The sequence below is a fragment of the Rhinolophus sinicus genome, chromosome 5, assembly GCF_057876585.1.
Source record: "Rhinolophus sinicus isolate RSI-liver-muscle chromosome 5, RSI-T2T, whole genome shotgun sequence".
NCBI classification, from domain to species: Eukaryota; Metazoa; Chordata; class Mammalia; order Chiroptera; family Rhinolophidae; genus Rhinolophus; species Rhinolophus sinicus.
Window position 1 is genome coordinate 68,294,365 of NC_142505.1, and position 12,811 is coordinate 68,307,175.

At 62.5% G+C, this 12,811-nt stretch overlaps 1 protein-coding gene across 18 annotated transcripts in view; it reads right to left on the reverse strand.

Moving 5' to 3' along the window:
* OBSCN (obscurin, cytoskeletal calmodulin and titin-interacting RhoGEF) overlaps nt 1–12,811 on the reverse strand; it is a 147,188-nt gene that overhangs the window by 69,107 nt on the left and 65,270 nt on the right. For all 18 annotated transcript variants that reach the window (XR_016021423.1, XM_088798862.1, XM_088798859.1 and 15 more), the window contains 19 exons: nt 12,133–12,408; nt 11,208–11,483; nt 10,283–10,558; nt 8,767–9,051; nt 8,325–8,591; nt 7,914–8,183; nt 6,731–6,997; nt 6,042–6,308; nt 5,695–5,807; nt 5,433–5,586; nt 5,097–5,258; nt 4,904–5,008; nt 3,972–4,238; nt 3,444–3,713; nt 3,040–3,306; nt 2,685–2,951; nt 2,329–2,595; nt 1,154–1,426; nt 225–491 (listed from right to left, as the gene is read on the reverse strand). Coding sequence is in view for 17 of the 18 variants with exons in the window: in XM_088798862.1 (XP_088654988.1) it covers nt 225–491; nt 1,154–1,426; nt 2,329–2,595; nt 2,685–2,951; nt 3,040–3,306; nt 3,444–3,713; nt 3,972–4,238; nt 4,904–5,008; nt 5,097–5,258; nt 5,433–5,586; nt 5,695–5,807; nt 6,042–6,308; nt 6,731–6,997; nt 7,914–8,183; nt 8,325–8,591; nt 8,767–9,051; nt 10,283–10,558; nt 11,208–11,483; nt 12,133–12,408 (4,596 nt within the window). In the remaining variant the exon portion in view is untranslated. The remainder of the gene's footprint in view (nt 1–224; nt 492–1,153; nt 1,427–2,328; nt 2,596–2,684; nt 2,952–3,039; nt 3,307–3,443; nt 3,714–3,971; nt 4,239–4,903; nt 5,009–5,096; nt 5,259–5,432; nt 5,587–5,694; nt 5,808–6,041; nt 6,309–6,730; nt 6,998–7,913; nt 8,184–8,324; nt 8,592–8,766; nt 9,052–10,282; nt 10,559–11,207; nt 11,484–12,132; nt 12,409–12,811) is intronic.

Here is a 12,811-nt window from a genome sequence, read left to right on the forward strand (position 1 = left end):
TGGGGGAGGAGGCGAGAAAGGGTGGAGGTGAGGCCTGTAGACCCCACACTCCCCCTCGGGACATGGGCAGTTCTCCCCACCTGCCCACACAACCTCAGGGACATTGCTGAGCCTCTTCCCTCTGGGATCCCTCCCTTTCCACCTGGGACAGCACAGCAGAGGCCCCTAGGGGGTCTTTGGGAGAGAGAGGTCATGGGGGCCGCCCCAGAGTCTCTCATGGTTACCTTCTATGAGGAGGTTGGCTGTGCTCTTGGAAACTTCTGTCTCGCACGTGTACTCGCCGGAATCCTTGAGCGAGGCTGCACGGATGACCAGCACAGCCCTTGTGCCCTCACTGAGCAGATCATACTTCTGACTCTTGCGAATGGCCTTCCCGTCCTTCAGCCAGCGCACCGTGGTGCCTGCCCGCGACAGCTCACAGCTCAGTACTGCATCCTTGCCTGGTGTGGCCCGCTGGTCCTCCAGTGGCTTCGTGATGTCCACCGGCCTCTCTGAAGGAAGCAGAGGTGGCCTGTGAGGCACGGCCACAGCCACAGCCATGCCAGGGGTGAGCACAGGGCAGGCACTCATGAACTTTCAGGGTCTGGAGGCCAAGACCACAGACCTATAGCCCAAAACTCTGGAACCTCAGACCCAGGAGCCTCAGAGCCCTGGAATACCGGAGCCCCCACTGTCACAGCCATTGGGGGCTCCCCGTATTTGAGGGGGAGATATGAGACCACAGATGTTCCCAACATCATTCAGAGCCCATGACTCAAAGTGTGGCCATGGCTGGTACCGACTGTGAACCGAGCTTCACTGATCTGCACCAGTATTTGTGCTAGGAGCCTATGGAACACCTATGGTGGTTTCACTGGCTCAGTGACCACATGCCCTGGAGCTACCATGACAGTTGAACCATGAATGAAAGACCAGAAACCCTGCTCCTGCCCAGAGAAAGGAAAGCCTCGCCCTAGAGACTGAGCCCCCGGATGACTAGAAACCCCCAGCACCCTGAAAGAAGCCTCTGGTCCTCCACCAGTGGCTGAGGGACACAGTCCCCAGAAGTACCCCCTGGAGGACTGCCCAGCCCAAAGCCTCACTGCAGGCTGCCTGGAAAGGGCCCAGGTGCAGCCTACCGAGATGCCCATCTGCCCAGTCTTGTGGTGCTCACCTCTGACGATAAGCGAGGCCTTAGAGGTGAGGTCCCTCACTGAAAAGATAACCTCCCCAGCGTCAGCTGGCACCACCTCTCTCACAGCCAGGGTGTACTTGCGGCCCTGGCGTGTGGCCTGGAAGCGGCCCGAGGTGCCCACGGTCTTCCCGCTGATCATCCACACAGCTGTGTTGCCAGTGTCCTCATGGGACAGGATGCACTCAAAGCTGCAGCTCTCACCCTCCAGCACCTCCACCGTCTTCAGCCTCTTGGTGATGCCCACATGCAGGTCTATGGATCACAGGAGAAGGCTGTCACGCTGGTCAGGCCATGGATGCTTGCCCTCTGAGACCAGTGCCATCGAGCCCCGTAGTGGCCTCAAGGACCAAATACCCACCCTCCGCAGCTCCAGTCCTGGCAGGCCTGTTGCCCCTCAACAAATGCCCCCTTGGCCTCCCGCTGGCTGCACCCTGGTGTTTGGATGGCCAATAGCTGTGAGTTTCAACCAGGGCAGCTGACTTCCTATCTGCTACAAACCAACAGGTAGAGAACAAAGCACCAGGGGTTGTCACCAGCTCATATGCTCCAGAACAAAAAGGACAGGTGCTCTGAGTGAAGGAGCCATCTAGCGCTGGGGCAAGCTTACTGTACCGCTCTGCCCCCTTTCCAGTCTCATCTCAAACCCCTCCAGATGTCAGGGACCCCCCCACAGGGTCACAGGCAACAGGCCTGCCATGCACGTGGAGGGGAAGCAGGACTAGTGGAGCTGAGCTAAGACAGCGGTGCACAGAGGAGGCCAGGCGACCACGTGGTTGGGGAACCAGGTCCAGGCTGTGCTGGGCATCCCCCACCCGACAGCTCAGCCTCTTCCACTATCTCCAGGAGACTCCACTGACAGGCCTCACACCTACCCACACACATCCCCTGGTGCACAGTGAATGTCTCAGATCCCTGTCGAAAACGAGTACCATGGGATTCCATCAGGCAGGGTCCCGTCCAGTCTCCCCTGCGTCCCTGGTTGCCCGCTGTCCCTGTCCACCTGCCTACAGCTGGGCCTCTTAAGTACCATGTCAAGCCTGCTCCTCCCAGTTTGCCTGATCTCTCCGGGTTCAGCAGAGCAGCCCCGGCTTCGGAGGGGGCGGAGCCTAGGGGAGGTGGCCCCGCCCCAGCGCCCCGACCACGCCCCCACGCACCGTGCACGCTGACACGCGCCCGTGTCTCCTCGTTGTCCAGGTGGCAGGTATACAGACCCGCGTCGTCCCGGCTCAGGTCGTGCACCACTAGCCCGCGTGTGCCCGCCGTGTGCAGTAAGTCGTACTTGTCGCTGGGACCCAGCTCCACGCCGTCCTTGCGCCACACCACTCGAGCGTGAGGGTCTGAGACCTCACACTGCAGGGCCAGAGTGCCCCGCTCCTCTGCAGATACATCGTCCAGCGCCTTCAGAAATACCACCGGTTTCGCTGCGGGCAAGGTGTAGGCAGGTGAGTGAGGGAGCCGCTACCTCCGCCCGCGGGGACCCCTGGGAGGGAGCTCTCCAGGGACTACTCACTTCTAATCGCCAGTTGGGCAGAGGCCGTCACCTTAGGGGAAGAGACGCACACGGTGCCCGCATCCGCCCGCTGGACCCGCTTCAGCACCAGAGTGTGGCGGCGGCCCTCGTGGGTGATCTCGTGGAAACTGTCGTTGTAGAGGGGCGTCCCGTTAAGCGACCACTCCACCTCCTCATCCTCGTGGGACAACTCACACGAGAAGCAGGCGCGGCCCTCCTCCATGGCCTCTGTGTCCTGCAGCGGCTGCGTCACCGTTACTTCCCGCACTGCCAAGAGCACACTGGGAAGCTCAGCGCACGCCTCCGCCACCTCCCCCAGGACCTTCCCGATGGCCTTGTATTCCTTCCCCCGCACCTTCCACGGTGACCTCGGCGCTGCTCTGGGCGCTGCCGGCCTGGCACCGGTAGATGCCAGCGTCAGCAGGAGTGAGCCGCAGTACGCGCAGCTCTGCCATGTGACCCTCCAGACTCATCCTGAACTTGTCAGACGGTGCCAGGGGCGTGTCCTCCTTGTACCACTGCACCGCCTTGGGGGCCGGTTTGAAGTCGCAGGACAGGACTACTGACTGCAGCTCGCGCCCTGCCTTGGGCTCCAGCGGCCGCGTGAGCACTACGGGGATGTCTGCACCGAAGGGGAGAGAGCAGCGCTGTGGGGCGGGCCGGGCCACAGAGCCCAGAAAACCGCGGTTACCCTGACCCTGCGCTGCGTCTGCACGTACCCCTCCACCCGCAACCCGCCCGCTGGCTGCATGTGCTTACCTGAGACAACCAGGCGGGCGGTGGAGCGCGCCTTGCCGATGGTGAAGTGCACCGGCCCAGACATGGTGGCGCAGGTGCGCCGCAGCGTCAGCCTGTGCACGGTGCCCTTCTGCTCCAAGCCCACGTCCGCCCCCGCCTGTAGCACTGTCTTGCCCAGCAGCCACTTGGGCGGCCGAACAGATGGGATGGAGGTCTCACACTCAAACCAGGCAGGGGCGGGCTCCATCACTGTCACGTCCTGCAGGCCCCGCACGATGGTGATGGATTGCTCTGTGGGTGAGGGGCCTGTCACAGAGCAGGCCTGCGGGAGGACCGCAGGCCACCCCTCCCCCAGGGTCCGTGTTTCTTCCGGTGAACAAACCCTCCCCCTCCATATGGTGCTCACATCCCCCCCATCTCAAGCTGTGGCCCGACACCCCTAGTCAGGCCCTTTTCAGACCTGGCCGCCTCCAAGTGTCAGGGCCAATGGTAAAGGACGTAGTCCCTTCCCAGGCACAGGGGCCAGCTGACCACCGGCCTTGCCCATACCTTCCACGAAGAACTGGGCACAGGTCTTCACATCGCCTGCATCACAGGTGTAAGTGTCCTCGTCCTCAGGCTGCACGTCGTTGATGATCAGCTTGCGGTAAAGGCCATCGCTGACCATCTCGTACTTGGGCCCAGGCTGCAGTTCCACGCCACCCTTGTACCACCGCACCTGGGCGCTGGCCCGCGACATCTGGCACTCGAGTACACCCCGGTGCTTCTCCATGGCGATCTTGTCACGCAGCGGGCGCAAGATGGACACCGGCAGCTCTATGGGCGGGGCAGGGCAGGGCCAGGGCAGCAGCTCAGCCTCCCAGAACTGGGGTGGGGGGGTGGGCTCTCTGCCTGTGTAGCCGCCAACAAGCCAGGCTGGGCTGGGTGTCGCCTTGAGAGCTGGGACCCTCACCATACAATTGACCACAAAGAAGGCAGGCACGCCCCCCCCCATCATCCCGACTGGCCCTTATCATGCACAACCTCACCCCCCCACCTCCCCCCTCACCTCTCCACCTCCCACCCCTCACCCCCCAACCCCCCACGTGTCCTCACCCGGGCCTGGCCTGCGGACCACACCATCTGTCTGCAGACCCTCCCTCCCTCATGCCCGGTGGCCACTCACTCCTGTCATCAAGTCCACCAGGTAAGACCAGGAGCTCACCTGCTGCCAGGGCCTCAATACCTTCTCTCCAGGGCCTACTGCAGTCCCAGGAGGAAGAATTCACTGGTACCTCTATTTTAAACAAAGGTGGGCTGCCTCCCCCAGACCCTTGTCTTCCTGCCTCCAAGGCAACACCCCCTTTCTCTTCTCCTGTTTTACCCCTACCCTGTCCCGGAGGGGCTCAGAGACTCTCCAGACCTGTGTCTGGACAGCTGGCACAGCATACATGTGTTTTCACATGTTGTCCAACCAGCGCCCTCCCCTAAGACCGCCTCACCTCTCACTCGGAGCTGGGCTCGTGATTCTGCATTTTCAGCTACAAATCGGATTTCTCCTCCTTCTTCTGCCAGGACCCTTCGGTAGATGAGCGTGTATGTCCTTCCTGGGAATGGCAGACCACTCAGCAATGGGAGAGAGACCAGGGGGAGGGGGAGAGGCCCTCCAGCAGCCCATCGCTGTTGTAGTCATACCTTCCTGGCGAATGCGTACATTGTCACTGGGCTGAACTTTACTGCCCTCCCGGAACCACTGGGCAGGCACCTCGTCATGGGAGACCTCACAGGAGAAGGTGGCGCCCTCCTTTTCCATCACCTCCACGTCCTCCAGGGGCCTCACGATCTGGACGTTGCGGCCTGGAGCAGCAAGGGAGGCCCTGCCACACCCTGATGCATAGAGCTGCCTGCCCCGTCCCCCCTGCCCCAGCTTGCTGAGGGTACATGAGGGGGCGGGGCCACCTCTCTTGGGGTTGCTGGGGGAGCAGGACGTCTTTGCTCTGGGCCCTCACTCCTACTCTGTCCAGCCCTCACCTTGTACCTTCACGGAGGCCGAGGTCTGAGCGTCATGGGCGTCACACATATACACGCCCTGGTCCCCAAGCACACACCGGTAAATGATGAGAGTCCGGCAGGCGCCCTGGGCCACCATGCCCATCATCTTGCCCACCTGCAGCTCCACATCATCCTGTGGGAGGGATGTGGCCCGGTCAGGCTCTTGGGCTGCCCATCCATTGGTCCCACTCTTGCCCACCCACTGTGGGCGGGAGGGGCAGAAGGGTAGGAGGGGAGGCACCTTCAGCCAGCGCACATCCACGTTGGGGCGCGACAGCTCACACTCTAGGATCACTTTGTCCTTCTCTGTGGCCACCACATCCTGTAGTGGGCGGATGAACCTCACAGGCAGCTCTAGGGAGGCAAGAGGGAGAGGTGAGAGGCAGGTCCCAGGGGTGCCCTCTAGGGCCAGGGCCTGAGCTGGACAGAATCACTCAGCTGGTTCTAAGATCGTGTGCTCCCTCCCCTCAGGATTCCACGTCCCTGTTCCCACCTGCCTTCCTGGGCCACCTTGGAAACTGGGGCGGTTGTGCTCTCTAGTGGGTCCCACCCCACTCCTGGGTCCCACCCACCCCTCCCCCCACGCACCAGTGACCATGAGCCGTGCGGACGTGTGCACGCCCTCGGCCTTGAAGGCAATGAGGCCTCCATCTTGCGGCTGCAGCCTGGACAGCGTGAGGGTGTGGATAGAACCTCGCACGGCCAGTTGGCATGTGGGCCCCGGCTGGAGCCGCAGGCCATCGCGTGTCCAGCTGCTCTCTACATCGGCATGCGACAGCTCCACCTCCATGGTGACAGAGCCCTGCTCCCGCACCTCCACCTCCTGCAGGCCCTGCACAAGCCGGATCTGGCGCACTGCAGGGCAAATGCATGATGGGTGAGCCACTGCATCCAGACCCTGACCCTCTGGCCAGCACCCCCTCACCTCCCCAGGAGGCCTCAGAGCTCAGTGTGGTGCCCTGGAGGGGGAGGCCCACTCTCACCCACAGAACCGCTCTCCAGGGGAGGCCCACTCTCACCCGCAGAACCGCTCTCCAGGGGAGGCCCACTCTCACCCGCAGAACCGCTCTCCAGGGGAGGCCCAACCCAGCCCCTCCTGCCCTCCCACATCCCCATGACCCAGCCCCCGGGAGCTGTCCCCTCCCTTTTGACTCCCTTCCCAGGCTAAAGTCTCCAGCAGGAGACCTATTCTCTTTATTCTCTCCTGCCTTCCTCCCTTCCTTCCTCCCTCTCCCCTCCTGGGTGCAGACCCCAGGCCCAGCAGCCCCAGAACTCACTTTCCACGGTGAGCTTGGCCTGCGTCTTGTCATCTGGCGTCTCGCAACCATAGAAGCCACGGTCAGCGAAACCCACACTGCGGAGAACCAAGCAGTGACTTGTGCCCTTGGCGTAGATTGCCACATTCTCGCCCGGGGCCAGGGCAACAGCGTTTCGTGTCCACTTGACCTCTGGCCAGGGCCTCGTCAGTTCCACCGCCATGGTCACAGAGCCCCACTCCTCCACCGTCTGTGGCTCCAGCTTCTTCTTGAACAGGACTGGAGCCTCTGGAGTCGGGAAAAGCGGTCACACAGCCACTGCCACTCAGGAACTCCAAGCATAGAGGCTCCTGTCCGCGCCCCCTCCATCACCCCAGCCGGCAGAGCAGCCCCCACCACATTCCGACCCCAAGCCTGGCAAGGTCTTGGCGGTACTCAGAGCCCAACTGCATACCTGCACAGGTACAATTTCATGGCAGAAAACAGATTTTAGGGGAGGAAACTGAGGCTCATGGGGCTTCTCCTTCAGCCCCCTCCGACCTCCTGCTCCCATTCTTAACCCTACCATGCCCCAGTGCCTGAAGCTCCTAAATGTGACTGGTGACCAGCAGCCTCAGGACACAGAGAGCTAGTGAGACAGGCAGACTCAGCCCCCATATCTGCTGCATCAGTGTCTCGGCTCCATCGAGGCCCTGGGAGCACCCACATTAAGAAAAACACACTGGAGTGGACCTCCCAGTCCCAGGCTGTGCTATGACCACCCCAGAAGGTGAATCTGCCCACATTACTCCCTCAAGAACCTGCGGTGGCTCCCACTTACCCTCAGTGAAATCCTGGCTGCCCCCGGACACAATTTGGCTTCAGCAAGCAAAGAGCATGCCCACCTCCTGCCTCTGTTTGCACTGGCTGCCAGCTCCACTCCCTCCCACCTCACCATCCACGGGGCTCAGCGTGGGACACTTCCTCCAGGAAGTCTTCACCCATTCCCAGACCAGGTATGCAGTGCAGCTGTTTACTTTCTCCCTTTCAGAGCAGGTATCTGGCCCCTCGGTCCCACCTCAATCTTTTCTTTGTCCCCAGCAAACCCTGTGTCCCCTGAGGTAGCCAGACAGATGAGCTGGACACTAGGGAACAGTAGGATGACAGCCAGAAACCAGCCCACCAGGGAGACGCCCAAACGCCCCGCCACCCCACACAGGCGCACCTCGGACCCGGAGGGCGGCCACGGATGTGACGCCCTCAGCCTCCGCGGTTATCTGGCCGGCGTCCTCCAGAGCCAGGCCCAAGATGGTCAGGCTGTGACTGGCGCCGCTCTGTGAGATGACAGACTTCTCGCTGGGCTGCAGCTGGGCGCCGTCCCGAAACCACGTGACCACCGCGTCGCTGGGGGTCACCACGCACTGGAAGGTGGCTTCTTGGCCTTCCTCCGCGACCACGGCGCTCAGCCCGGACGTGAACTTGACCTCGCGGGGGACTGCGGACAGGAGCTCCACTTCAGAGGTGGGCAGGATGAGCGAAGCCCCATGGAAGGACACCTCCTCCCGGAAGCCTCCCGGGAACACCCAGGCCCGTGCCCTAGTCGGGGCTCCCCAGCCTGAGCGCGGCGGCCACGTACCTCGGACAGAGAGCCTGGTGCTGGTGCGGTCATCGCGACTCTCGCACACGTACTCGCCCGCATCCTCCTCCCGCAAGCCCGACACCGTGAGTGAGCGCCGGGTCCCCTCCGCAGCCATCTGGAAGCGCTTGCCGGCCCGGAGCTGCGTGCTCCCACAGCGCCACAGCACCTCGGCCTGTGCCGGGCTCAGCTCACAGGCCAGCGTTGCTGTGCCTCCCAGCTCCCCGACCACTGGTTCCAGGGGCCGGCAGAATTTGGCAGCCACCTCTGCGGGAGGGGAGGGCTGTCAGCTGGGAGGGGCTCAGCTCACAGGGATCGACTCTGCACTGCGGAGTCGCTCACTCTGAGCCCCACCCAGATCCACTCCCGGACACAGCCTGCACTCCCTCACGTGAGACCAGTAGATGCGGGGTTCCCAGAGGACTGTGTGCAGACCACTGACCTTCTACCTGCACCGGGAAGTCCTGCCCTTTCGCGCCCACGCGGCAACTGTAGACGGCGCTGTCCAGGGTCTGCGCACCGCGCACGGTCAGGGTGTGCGTGTCCCCTAGACTGGCCGTCTCATGCCGCTTGCTGCGACGAATCTCCACGCCATCCTTGAACCATGTCACCGCAGCCACAGAGGGTGTGGCGAGCGTGGCGGTAAGGACGATATCTTCGTGTTCCCTGACTACCAGAGGCTCCTTCCCTCCGGGTCTTTCCAGGGCTGGGGGTTCATGCTCCGGCTCTGTGGGGGGAGGTCAGTCAGCATGAGAGCAGGAACCCTGACATCCCTGGCCTGGGGCCATGTGGTGGGAAAAGACCTGGAATGGGGCTCCCCCAAGTTCCAGTCCACCTTCAATAACCTGCTCATCCAGCCCTTGGCCCCTGCCTCCACTGAGCAGCCCAAGAGTGACCACAGCAGGGTCCCACACCACCTGATGGCCACCATCCAGGCTCCCAGGGGTCAAGAAGAGTGGCCAGGAGGGGCCACAGCACAGACTTGGGGGCCACAAGCTCTGACCAAGAGCCTAGAGGCCTGGGTGCCTGCCCTTCCAGGGAAACATGGCCCCATAAGCAGATACAGTGGGGGCTGGGCCAACATTCCAGAAGGATGAAAGGAACAGGGCCAGGGAAGGAGCTGGCAAGGGCAGCCTGGGTGGCAGAACTCTGAGGACAAAGGCTGATAGGTGTGGAACAGCCTGAGTGCCTCCAGCAGCCAAGCAGGGGGGCTGACAAAGGGGGAGGGGAAGACCCCAGGAGGGGGCCCAAGAGGGTCTCTGTTGAGGGCTGATCCAGGGGAGTATCTGTAAAGGAAGCTGGCTGTAGGATGGGGGCAGGTAGGCAAAGGCCACAGATGGGGATGGAGCAGCTCAGGAGGAACACTGCAAGCAGGACTCTGAAACCCAGAGCTGTCATCAGCTGGGAGAGTTGGGATGCAGGCCCAGGATGTGCTTCTGAGCAGCAGCCAGCCCCCAGGGCTGACCTCATAACAGCTGGAGGTCAGGGCCCCAAGGCCAGAGACGGGGACCTAAGCTCACGGAGGGCAAGGGCATCTAAGGCCAGAGGCCCCTTGGGTGAGGTTCCCCAGAGCAGAGCTGAGCTCCACAGTTGCCCAGGGGGACTTAAAACAGGAAATGTGTGCACTCCAGGACCCTGACAGAGAACAAGTATTTCCACAGACCTCAGGCATCAGCAGCCTACAGAAGCCTCTGTGATAGGTTTCATGCTGGGGAAGGTGGAAATGTGGCAGAGGAGCAGAAACCTGGGACAAGAGATGCTCAGAACATCCTGGACTACGGTCTGCAGCCAGCATCCTCTGACCCAAAAGCTTGGGAGAGGACAGAGCCCTGGGGCTAGACATGTCAGCAGAACCCAACCCAGGTGCAAACACACCCACAGGACAGGTACAGACTTACAGAGAAGTGCCCATCCATTGATTGGTCAGGCACTTGTCCTCTTTTCCCCGCTGCACCCACCTGTGACGTCCATGCAGAAGGAGACCCTCTGGCCCCCGGCCTCGCAGCTGTACTCCCCGCTGTCCGCCTTCCCCGCCTGCTGCAGCACCAGACGCCGGGCGCAGCCCTTGGCCTCCACGCGCACTTTCGAGCTCCCACTCAGCTTCTTGCCATCCTTGTACCACGTCACCTCCGTCTGGGCCTGGGCCACCTCACAGCTCAGCGTGGCGCTGGCCCCTGCCTCGGCCTGCACCTCACTGCGTGCCTGCTGCTCCTTGGCAAACACCACCGTGGGCTCTGGGGACAGAGAGGGACATGCATCCAGAGGCCTCAGCAGATCCAGCTCATGTTGCAGACCCGGGGACCAGGACAGACGAGGCAGGGCTGCTGGGCAATGAGCTCCACACAATAGCACACAATGGTTTCATCCCATGAGCACACCGGATCGGCACGCTCTGGACCTGACGAGCGGAGGGCTGAGGGGTGCTGGTCCTCAAACTTTGACCACTTCCACACCTGCCTGATGCCTGGTACTGGAGCTGGCACAGCCCGCGCCATCAGAGCCAGCTCTCCCTGCCCTGGGCTACCGCTCGCCCGGCCGGCCCTGCTCCCCACCTCCCTCCCACCATGTCCAGGTACAGGATACAAAGAGCCGGATGGGAGCAGATGGGAGATGCCCATCCACAGGCACCGGAGCCACACTTGCACCTTTGTCTGCCTGGGCCACAGAGGATGCAAGAGAGCAGAGTGCCAGGTGAGCCAATCAGAGCCACACCCACCTGTGGTCATCCACTGTCCCTGTCCACTGCCCACCACAGCAGGACACACACCCAGCTCAGCTCAGCCCCACCGGGACTAACTGAAAGACCACCACGTGTCAGGCTATGAGCCAGTCACAACGTCACCCCAATCAAGGCTAATTCACTCCCCTCCCCAGATAACTGACCTGTGACGTCCAGGCGGAAGGAGACCCTCTGGCCCCCGGCCTCGCAGCTGTACTCCCCGCTGTCCGCCTTCCCCGCCTGCTGCAGCACCAGACGCCGGGCGCAGCCCTTGGCCTCCACGCGCACTTTCGAGCTCCCACTCAGCTTCTTGCCATCCTTGTACCACGTCACCTCCGTCTGGGCCTGGGCCACCTCACAGCTCAGCGTGGCGCTGGCCCCCGCCTCGGCCTGCACCTCACTGCGTGCCTGCTGCTTCTTGGCAAACACCACCGTGGGCTCTGGGGACAGAGAGGGACATGCATCCAGAGGCCTCAGCAGATCCAGCTCATGTTGCAGACCCGGGGACCAGGACAGACGAGGCAGGGCTGCTGGGCAATGAGCTCCACACAATAGCATACAATGGTTTCATCCCATGAGCACACTGGATCGGCACGCTCTGGACCTGACGAGCGGAGGGCTGAGGGGTGCTGGTCCTCAAACTTTGACCACTTCCACACCTGCCTGATGCCTGGTACTGGAGCTGGCACAGCCCGCGCCATCAGAGCCAGCTCTCCCTGCCCTGGGCTACCGCTCGCCCGGCCGGCCCTGCTCCCCACCTCCCTCCCACCATGTCCAGGTACAGGATACAAAGAGCCGGATGGGAGCAGATGGGAGATGCCCATCCACAGGCACCGGAGCCACACTTGCACCTTTGTCTGCCTGGGCCACAGAGGATGCAAGAGAGCAGAGTGCCAGGTGAGCCAATCAGAGCCACACCCACCTGTGGTCATCCACTGTCCCTGTCCACTGCCCACCACAGCAGGACACACACCCAGCTCAGCTCAGCCCCACCGGGACTAATTGAAAGACCACCACGTGTCAGGCTATGAGCCAGTCACAACGTCACCCCAATCAAGGCTAATTCACTCCCCTCCCCAGATAACTGACCTGTGACGTCCAGGCGGAAGGAGACCCTCTGGCCCCCGGCCTCGCAGCTGTACTCCCCGCTGTCCGCCTTCCCCGCCTGCTGCAGCACCAGACGCCGGGCGCAGCCCTTGGCCTCCACGCGCACTTTCGAGCTCCCACTCAGCTTCTTGCCATCCTTGTACCACGTCACCTCCGTCTGGGCCTGGGCCACCTCACAGCTCAGCGTGGCGCTGGCCCCCGCCTTGGCCTGCACCTCACTGCATGCCTGCTGCTTCTTGGCAAACACCACCGTGGGCTCTGGGGACAGGCAGGGACGCACAGGGTCAGAGACATCCTTTAATTCAGGAGGACAGTGCTGGGGAGAGAAGGACTACACAGGGAGATGGGAGGACTGGAAACTTCTCCAGGCTCTGCACCAGCTGTGTGGACTGGAGAAGCCCCACTGCCTTCTCAGCAACAAGCAGCACCATCCATCTGCACACCCACTACGCCTGTGGGCTGGTCCAGGTGAGGACACTGTGAAAGGCTTCTCCTGAGCACACACCCTCTAGGAGAGGGACTGCGGGGTGAGGCACGCACTGGGCGCCGGGCACCCCCAGGGTGACGCAGTCTCTCCCTGTGATTGTGCAGAGCAGCAGAGTTCCTGAGGCTCCCCTCCTGCCTGCTTTCCATGTCACCTGCTGGCACCCTGGGGGAGTGA